The sequence below is a fragment of the Perognathus longimembris genome, chromosome 3, assembly GCF_023159225.1.
Source record: "Perognathus longimembris pacificus isolate PPM17 chromosome 3, ASM2315922v1, whole genome shotgun sequence".
NCBI lineage: Eukaryota > Metazoa > Chordata > Mammalia > Rodentia > Heteromyidae > Perognathus > Perognathus longimembris.
Window position 1 is genome coordinate 120646580 of NC_063163.1, and position 10602 is coordinate 120657181.

Consider the following 10602-nt stretch of genomic DNA (forward strand, 5'->3'; position numbering starts at 1 on the left):
GGTAAGCCTGTGTTGGAAGGGTTTGGGTTGGCTTTCTTTTTTTTCATGCAACTCAAGAAAAGCTAGGGGTAGTATTGATCATTAAGAAGGGAATTAACCTGAGTAAAATATTAAAATGATCTTGAAATGTTCTCTTAAAGAAATGAACTCTCCCTGCTTGGCTGAGACACCTGAGGACTGAGAAGACCAAGCACAGACCTACAGTGACCGTCACAACATAGCATCTCCATCGCCTGTCATCCAAGCAGCCTCTTCTACAACGGACCGTAGCTTGTTGCGTTTGGTGGTGTCCTTTTCCTTCCTCCCTTCTTCCCTCCCTTCCTTCCTTCCTTCCTCCCTCCCTTCCTCCCTTCCTCCCTCCCTCCCTTCCTCCCTCCCTCCCTCCCTTCCTCCCTCCCTTCCTCCCTCCCTTCCTCCCTACCTCCCTCCCTCCCTTCCTCCCTCCCTTCCTCCCTACCTCCCTCCCTTCCTCCCTACCTCCCTCCCTTCCTTCCTTTCTCCCTCCCTTGCTTCCTTCCTTCCTCCCTCCCTTCCTTCCTCCAACCCTCCCTTCCTCCCTCCCTCCCTCCCTTCCTTCCTCCCTCCCTCCCTCCCTCCCTTCCTTCCTCCCTCCCTTCCTCCCTCCCTCCCTCCCTTCCTTCCTCCCTCCCTTCCTTCCTCTCTCCCTCCCTTCCTTCCTCCCTCCCTTCCTTCCTCCCTCCCTCACTTCCTCCCTTCCTCCCTCCCTCCCTTCCTTCCTCCCTTCCTTCCTCCCTTCCTTCCTTCCTTCCTTCTTTCCTTCCTTCCTTCTTTTTTAGACAGTCTCACACTGTACTTCAGGCTGCCCTTGAATTTCAGATCCTCCTCCCTCTGATGTCCTGACATACTGAGATTGCAGGCATGCACCTCCATACACAGCACTGCATTCTATTTCTTCAATTTGGTGACAGCCTCAATCGTTAATGTCATTTATGATTTATGTATTTTCTCATACACTTGGACTTTTTCAGAAAAAAATAATCTCTTTAAAATACATAGTATACTATACTAGTATGCTCTCAGTTTTTAATTGAAAAAGATTTGTGTGAATGGACTTTGATTCCAGCAAATAAGATGAGTTTTCTCATGGATTCAGTAGTCAGGAAAAAAAAAAAAAAAAAACTCCTTTGCAAGATAAATACATTGTATGCCTCCTGCCAAAGGACACAATACTTCCTTATTGTTGTTAATAAAAAAAAGCAACCCACATATCCTTCCTAAAAAGAAAGAAAGTGCTTCCATGCGTCACCTATGTCCACATGCAGGGCTGGGAAGCTCTATAAATGTCCCCCAGCCTCTCGCAGAAAACACCAGCCAGCCGTAGCCCCGAGAACAAGTGTGAACCATGGCAGCTCCTCCGCTGACCCTGGCCTGCGCCCTGTGCCTGCTGCCCGGGCCCCTGGCGCTGCCGCTGCCCCCGGAGGTGCCAGGCCCGGGCCAGCTGCAGTGGGAAGAGGCTGAGGTAAGTCAGGGCCACTGGCCTGTGGGGGGCGCCGGCCTCACCACCGCATTAACGGGGTGCTCCGCTTCCCCTCCTTCCACATCAGTACTGTCGTGTTGGTATGCTGCTAATTATAAAGACAAGGTGTGTGGGGCTGGGAGTATGGCCTAGTGGCAAGAGTGCTCGCCTCGTATCCATGAAGCCCTGGGTTCGATTCCCCAGCACCACATATACAGAAAATGGCCAGAAGTGGCGCTGTGGCTCAAGTGGCAGAGTGCTAGCCTTGAGCAAAAAGAAGCCAGGGACAGTGCTCAGGCCCTGAGTTCAAGGCCCACGACTGGGAAAAGAAAAAAAAAAAAAAAAGACAAGCTGTGTTTCTGTAAATAGCCATTCCAAGCAGGCTTTAGAGGCTGTGCAGACTGGGGTTGGGTTCCAATGCCTCCATTTACTATGCACATAAACTTAGAAAGGTCATTCAATTTCTCAGATTTTCACTCTTCTAAATTGAAGGTTGGAGAAATTAAAGGTACCACCCAATGGGGCTGTGACAAAGCACTTTACCACAGTTCCTAAGCATTGTTTGTGCTCAGCAAATTCAAGTGTTGTTACTTAGAATTAGTTCTCATGAAGTACATTGAATGTTTGCCTCTTGTAAGAAAGAGATCTGGAGTTGCAAAGCAAAATTACAACTTTGCAGACACCAATCTTGACTAACAGCCAGGCATTCACTTCTGAATTGGTTTATTTATTTGTCCTTAGCTACACAACTTGGTGGGGGAGTTTTTGCCTCACAAGATTTGTTTTAGTAAATAAACAGCATGATAATGCTAGCTAGCATGAGTGCAACAATTGGAGATGATAAAGTATGTCCATATACATTGTCACTTGACCCTTAGCTGTTTCCTGAGGAGAAGAAATCAAAGATGATTTGCATTCTTGTTACTAGGAGAGGTAGGAATCAAGGTAAGGCAGATCTTTCTACCTTAAATATAAACCTTTCCAATATATTAATAAGTAATCTAATAGCATAAAATTATTATTTGCTAAACCATAGGATGATGAGTTATAATTATGGATTTAAACTTTAACATAAAAGAAAATCTGATTTTTTTACATTAACTTGGACTGTTAAGAAGGTCCAATATAATGGACCAGTTTGAACACTAGAAGGTTGCCAATGTTTAGCTATTTTTTTTAACTTCCCAGCAATTTTGTAGCAATTTTATCTACCTCGTAGGTTTTGCAGAAAAGCTACATTTACAAGAGTAGAAAGTTTCTTTCACTAAAGAGAATTTTAGTGGGTTGGACAGAAACCAGGAAAGTTCGTTTTAAGAATGGAGAGAGAGAGAGAGAGAGAGACAGACAGACACAGAGAGACAGGGAGAGAGACAGAGACAGAGAGAGACAGAGAGTCAGAGAGAGTCAGAGAGAGAGAGAGAGGGAGGGAGGGAGAGAGGGGGCACTTTGTAAAAATCCATAGCTCTGGAAAGGAAAAAGGTAGACTATTTTTTTCTTTAAAATAAGAAAATCACTCATAATTGTCATGGGTGCACAATTACAATTTGTTGCACTGAATGAAACACAATCACTGCTAACAATGCAGAGAACACAATATTAATGACGCTGCTTAGGGAAAATGCTGAAAGATTTTCACAATAGTAACCATTACTGATCCAATCCAAAGTTGACTGCATGTCGCTGAGCCACTTGTAAATCACTTCAACAATAACACTATCATGACTATCTCAGCTTGGGCCCCATCCCTCAGGATTCTGAGTGATGGGCTCCCCTCCTAGTTTCCAAACACTTGGAAACTTCAAGAGACTCCCAGGGACACAATTACCCCAGAATATATCCGGAAATCCAGCCACATTCTGACACCTCCCAAAGTGGGTTTGCTTGGGATATAAAAGTAGAAAGGGGGAATGGGAAAGGAAAGAGAAATTGAAGGGGCAGGAAATTCAGGATGATTCTGTAATAAACTTCGTGTGTGCGCCAGGAGTCATTTGGATGCTATGGGCTTTGGTTTCTTCACTTGGAAAATTAATTCTAATTAAATGAGTAAGCTCCCAATAGCCTCTCCCAGCCTGAAATGGGAAGCTCCTATGAACTGTGGCAGGAGTCAGATCTCAACAGGACCTTGGGTGGACTGGGGTGCCTCATGTCTCCCCACAGAACACATTATCCCAGGTGCTGGGTATGCTTGTGAAAGCCACGCGGTGATACTTTCTGCTTGCTCTAGACATAGGCCTAGTCTTGACACGTGTGAAGTATGTTTCTTCTCAAAACACTGACTAGGAATGAAGACAATCTGAGGGTTTTCCTCCTCTGATCCTGAGAAGGAAGGCCAGTGCTTCATTACCAAACTTCAGTGTTCTCCTCACTAGGACATACTTCCTTTATTCAGAGACTATACTATTATTATGTTCTCTGCAAGCCACTATTTGTTTTTTTTTTTTTTTTTTTTGGCCAGTCCTGGGCCTTGGACTCAGGGCCTCAGCACTGTCCCTGGCTTCTTCCCGCTCAAGGCTAGCACTCCGCCACTTGAGCCACAGCGCCACTTCTGGCCGTTTTCTGTATATGTGGTGCTGGGGAATCGAACCTAGGGCCTCGTGTATCCGAGGCAGGCACTCTTGCCACTAGGCTATATCCCCAGCCCTGCAAGCCACTATTTGAATCCCCAAGAACCCAATATAGAAGATGGGCCTGTTTCTGAAATAAAAGAAGGGTATAAACAATAACTATGAATTATTTACTCTCTTTTTAATAGAATTATCTTGAGAGATTTTATGTCCATAACTCGAAAAGGATGGAAACCAATGTATTTGAAACCAAACTCAAGGAGATGCAGCGGTTCTTTGGCCTGCCTATAACTGGAAGGCTAAACTCGCACATCATGGAAATAATGCAGAAGCCCAGGTGTGGAGTGCCAGATGTTGCAGAATTCTCTCTGTCTCTGGATCAGCCAAAATGGCCTTTCAATATAATCAGTTACAGGTGAGTTTTGTTTGGCTCACCTTGACCAAGACAATAAAGCTCTTTTTCTCAGAAGCCAAGTAATGTTTTCTTGTTTGTGGCAAGGATCGTGTCATACACTTCAGACTTGCCCCGGGAGGTAGTGGATAAAATAGTGGTAAAGGCCTTCAGTATGTGGAGTGAGAAGACACAGCTCAAGTTCTACAGAGTGGACTCTGGGACTGCGGACATCATGATCGGTTTTGCCAGAGGCGGTAAGGATGGCCGCTGTAGGCTAGTCACATGCATTAGTCTATATAGGTCTTTGCTGTGTCTATCCATGCTCTCCTCTTTCCAAGGTCAAACAAAACCTTTCTCAAGGATAAGATGTAGTTCAGCAGAGTGCAGGCACAGGCCAGGCTTCATCACACACACACACACACACACACACACACACACACACACACACACACACACGAGATACAGAGCTGCAGAGAGACAGACAGAGACGTTCTCTGTATACATACTACATACACAGAGTAATTTTTCTAGTTTATGAAATTATAACTACTTTTTACAGCGGGGATTGGCAAGTTACAGCTTATGAGCCAAACCAAACCCACCCTGTGCTTTGTAAATACAGTTTTATGGGATACAATTATGTCCTTGCACTTATTGGCTGTCCCTTGATAATTTTCAAACAGCTACAATTATGATGTCACCCATCAAGTCCACAAAGTTTCAAGTTCTTATCTGGGCTCCTCATAGAAAAAAACTGACCAACTCCTGCTTTGTAGCACAAATCACATGTCTACGCATGCACCGCCACCTAATGAATTTAGTTGAAGCTTGAACTAGATCTAGCCCACGACACCAGCAACACTGAAGAAGATGCAGTGAGTAGCACTAACCACAGTAGCACGAGTTTTTCAAGAACCGGAAGAACTGGATACGGCCTGATAGAACCTGAAAACAAATAGACCTTGAGCTAATAACCTAACACTCATACACACTGATCTAAATTAAGGAAAATGCATGAAATGTTACACCGATTTCTTGCCATCCTGACGCTCACACACATTCTAGTCCTACCACTATCTGGCCAATCAAAGTAATCAAGTCTAACCAATCGATAGAAATGCCTGCAAAGCCTTGTCCTGTAAGCCTTCCATCTATGGTGGTCATCAGTGATGAGTAGTGGTTCTAATGCCAGACTAGCAGACAAACCACACCATGTTTATAACCAGCTGTTGGTATCAACAGAGCCAAATGAGTAGACTAAGATGCTTCTTCAACCTCAATAGTCCTTTTAACTGCAAAGATGGCATGAACAGATCAAAGTTCAATCACCAAGGAAAATTACTCCATTTTCTCACAGCGCATGGAGACCATTACCCATTTGATGGACCAGGATACACCCTCGCGCATGCCTTTGCACCTGGGCCGGGCCTCGGAGGAGACGCTCACTTTGACAAGGATGAACACTGGACGGATGACAGCAGCAGTCTAGGTATGTCACCCATGCCTCTTCTACTATATGCCCTACTAGTGTTAATCATCGCTGTCATTTAGAATAATTACCGAGACTATAAATGCCACTCACTGAGCTATAGGTATTAATTAGGTCCTTTGAATCTTCTGGCAAAGTTATATATACAGGGGATAGAAACTGAGGCTTGGAGTCAAGCAACTTTGGGCTCAATTTGTTGGGCTTCATTCAGTTGTTCATTGTGTGTCCTGGAACAAGTGACTTTACTTCTCTGAGCCTCAGTTTCCTCATCACGGAAGTGGAAATATTTATAGTTCACACCTGAAAGATTATTGTCCAAGTTAAATGTGGAGTTAAATATAGTGTTTGAGGGGCTGGGGATATAGCCTAGTGGCAAGAGTGCCTGCCTCGGATACACGAGGCCCTAGGTTCGATTCCCCAGCACCACATATACAGAAAACAGCCAGAAGCAGTGCTGTGGCTCAAGTGGCGGAGTGCTAGCCTTGAGCAGGAAGAAGCCAGGGACAGAGCTCAGGCCCTGAGTCCAAGGCCCAGGACTGGCCAAAAAAAAAAATATATATATATATATATATATATAGTGTTTGAATATTTAATAATTTGATAAGTTATTATTCTTTCTATTTCTCAAAATTGTCTCCAGTAGAGAGAACAAAGTAGCAGAGATTACAACAGTTAGGAATTATATACATTCCATGGTGAAACACTATTGTTTGCTAACTCCATGACCCAACCCATCATCTTTACCACCTCACAGACTGGAGATTATAGACCCACCGAGTTGCAGTATGAATAATCCTAACCAGAGATAATTCTTTTTAAAAAAAAATGGCTATAACTAGCAATATATTTTTATCAGTATACTTTTATGAAGCAAAATAAAAAACAAAACCCAGCATTGCCTATATTCTTGCCTCTTGTCCTGCCTTTCTCAAAGCTTTCTCTCTCTCTCTCTCTCTCTCTCTCTCTCTCTCTCTCTCTCTCCTGATATTCAAGGCCATAATCATTTATTGAATAGCTGTTATTTTCCATATGTTGGTAAATTTTGTTTATCATGACAAATCCATAGGGCAGGAGTTATGATCTGGATTTAAGAGGAAAGGACCTGAGATAGCCCTATCAGTTAATTTTCCCAGTGTTGTCCAACTTGTAAGCAACAAGGCTGTTTCAAATACAGGCTTTGGTGCTTTCCATTTGTTTGGTGTTATTTCCATTACAGAATATTGGTTATATAAGAAGAAAATAAGTAGAAAAATATAGCAGTTCTTAATAAGCAGAAGAATTAATCAACCTATAGCACTACTATTCTGATTCTCTTTCTAACCCTACCCCCATTTGAAGGCAGCAAATAAACAGTGGAGGACTGAGAGTTGGATATTTTTTGTATGGCTGTTTGGGGTAGGTTTTTTATTGGGGGGGGGGAGTTGTTGATGGTGGTAGTTACAGGGCTTGAACTCAGAGCCTGGGTGCTGTCCCTGGGTTCTTTTGCTCGAGGCTAGTGCTCTATCATTTTGAGCCACAGCTTCACTGCCAAGCTGGGTCTTTGCATAGTTGTTTTCATTTTGAATGCTGAAAGTGTTTATATTGTGTTAAAGGCACGTGTGGCTATTTTAATAGTCATTGGATGTCACTCCTTTGGTTGTAGGAATTAGCTTCCTATATGCTGCAACTCACGAACTGGGCCATTCTTTGGGTCTGGGCCATTCCTCCAAGCAGGATTCGGTGATGTACCCAACATACAAAATGCCAGAAGCACAAGATTTCAAACTTGCACCGGATGACATTGAAGGCATTCAGAAATTATATGGTAATATTTATGGTTTCAAATAGAAGGGATTTCTTGTTTTCTTCTTGGAAAAGATGGGAGAATTTGGGGCATAGGTATTTAAAACCACAGTGTCACTTACACCTGCCAGCCTAGCGAGGAGGAATGGAGCTGCAACTCGGGTATTAGGTCATGCGTGGGACCCCCAAGTCCAACCCACAGCACTGGACAGCATAAAAAGTGATGCATGGTTGGCATCTTCAGCTTCAGTACTACACCCATCACATGATGACATTATGCAAATAACTACCAATGGTGCCCTCGGCTGCCAAACCCTGCTTAACGGCTATAGGAACGGACTGAAGGAAGAGCACCACATACTCCACAACTCCCAAGGATTTGGTCCACAGTGATAAAAAAAAAAAAAAAGATCCCGTTGTTTGCTACTTCTGCACTCATGCAGGGAAAATGGTTAACCGTGGACAGTAACTGCTAGTTATGCGGGTCCCAAAGTTTATATTCAAATACCTCATGCCCCAAGCGACACATGTGGTTTGAAACATGCTGATTTGTTAATGGAGTTAGTAAAGAAATAGTATTTGAGAAATGAATCAAAAGACCAGACTAAAAATCTGTCTCTGGACAAAAATGAGGGAAGTTTCCTAAATTAGCAGCTATTTCAATGTAATGAAAAAACACTTCAGGGAAAACCTCTTTGAACAACGCTCCCTTGGACCTTGGAGGTTCAACGTGACCAGTTGTTGCTGTCCAAAAGACTCGACAAGATATTGACTGTTGTTAATGAGGCTATCACCCAAAATAGAAAACACTACCCTCTCCCACGCAGACCAGGGGAACTCAGAATATTCCATGGTACTCTGTTTTAGAGCCTTATGGAAAACACAGAGGGAGTAAAGAGGATCTGAGACAGGTGGGTTAAACTGAACAGGGAGAACACGATTGCTGTATTGAGTTCTTGAGCATTAGCTTCAAGACCACACAGATAGTGGGATGGAAGAGAAGGATGCTGAAGACCCAGCCCCGTGCCCCCAGCCTTTCTTCACCGGGGGTTGTTGTGCAGAATCTTTGCCTAGGCAAGTGAAAGATGTGTATACTCTCTGAGATGCTTCCTGTGTTTGTATCCTCGTGGAATCTTTTCTAATGCATTTTATACCACGTCAGAACGTTTTCATTTTTTCTCTTAACAGGAAAGCGAGGTGATCCAAGCACGAGTTAGAAAGTCCAGGGAGAGTTCACCTGGCTCCCTATCAGTAATCTCCAAGCACAACCAACAGGTGCACAGACTTCATTCTCCCCGGCACTGTGAGTGGATTTTGCACACTTCTCTCCCACCTCTGAGGGTCACCTCCTTCACAGCGTGGCATCATTCTTCAGACAACAAGGAGTTGGTAGATGTCAGTAATTGTTATATTCACAAATAATTAAACTTTTACCCCAAATTACTTATACTTGGGAGAAGTTTTGTTCTGTGGTAAGGGAAGATATACTATCTGATAAAATCAAAGACTGAGATTAAAAAAAACAAACAAACAGGCTTCTCTCTCCAGATGCCAATAGCACACACTGAGCCCTGGCAATGGAATCTGTCATCCAGCAGTGCTAAATAACCCCTAAGAGGCAAACTGCCCAGATGAGAACCTCCGAGCTAAAAATAGGAAATTATATTTGTAAAGTATTTGATTTATACTTAGTGTTTCTTCCACCTCTATTCTACCTACTATTCCTGTACTGTTTAGTAGGAAAGAAAAACCAATGTGAGATTAATGTAACATTGGCTGGTTTTGACACTTATTTGTGGAAAGGAGTGTCATATTTAATAAATTAAAAACACCTGTTTGCCAAGGCCAAGATACTATGTATGTACAGAAATTCACAATATGTTTTCATTTTGTAGAATTGTTTTATTAGTATTTCTAGTAGCTTTAAAGTTAACAAACTGTAGCTAAAAAAAAAAGAGATCTGACAGAAGTTACTGAAAGGGTTCCTACACAGAGAAGAGGAAGATAAATGCAATCATGAGAACAGGTGAAAATAAACCTCATCAGATGAGCAGATAGGCAAAGGAAGATCAAGAAAGACTCAAACAAGTCAAGAAAACAAAATGGCAGGAATGACTACATGCCTTTCAATATCAATACTGAAGGTTATCAAAACTCAATTCTCCAATCAAAGGACACAGAATGGCAAGTTGGATTAAAAAGCAAACCTGACTATTGGTTTCCTACAGGAAATCCATCTTACTGGCAGCCACAAATGTTGACGTGGACAAAAATAAATAAATGGACTCCAAAAGCAGGAAGGAGAAGCTAAACTTATATCTGATCAAATAGTCTGTAAACCAAAATCAGAAGAGCAAAAGAAGGTTACTTCATATTAATAAAGAGACTAGTCCTTCAAGAGGAAATAATAATTATTACCATATATGCACAAAATATCAGGGCACCCAACCTCATTAAACAAAAACACTGCTAGACTTAAAAACACAAAGGGACCCCGCTCCCCAACACAATGATAGTGTGGATTTCAATTCCTCACACCAATGCTGACGCTATGCTAATGTCTTCCCAATAAACTTCCTTCTGGGATACTAGGAACAACACTATTTCAACAATTAAGTAATAAAACATGATATGTTCACCTTCTTGCTACCTTCCTGTACTCACTAGCCTTATCTACCATTTTTGCCATAAAACCTTCCAGAAAAGAGCCCAACATAAAACATGGACCAGGTGAAAGATGACAGACAGGATACAGACCCAGAATAAAGCTAACCCGGGCTGTCTTTGTATCATTGTTGAGAGTGTACAAGTAATGACACATAGCAGCAAGAACATTGATCTGTGCCAGAAGTTGTGCTTGGATCCTGGCTACACTCTACCCACTAAGGAGAACTTG

General features: G+C 42.7%; 1 protein-coding gene across 1 annotated transcript; it reads left to right on the forward strand.

The window, feature by feature from the left end:
* Positions 1-1349: 1349 nt before the first annotated feature.
* On the forward strand, positions 1350-9562 carry Mmp7 (matrix metallopeptidase 7). The gene is made up of 6 exons (XM_048344040.1): positions 1350-1480; positions 4230-4456; positions 4541-4689; positions 5793-5924; positions 7567-7728; positions 8895-9562. The coding sequence occupies exons 1-6, from the start codon at positions 1364-1366 to the stop codon at positions 8921-8923; spliced, it is 816 nt and encodes a 271-aa protein (XP_048199997.1). The 5' UTR covers positions 1350-1363; the 3' UTR covers positions 8924-9562.
* The last annotated feature ends 1040 nt before the right edge of the window (positions 9563-10602 follow it).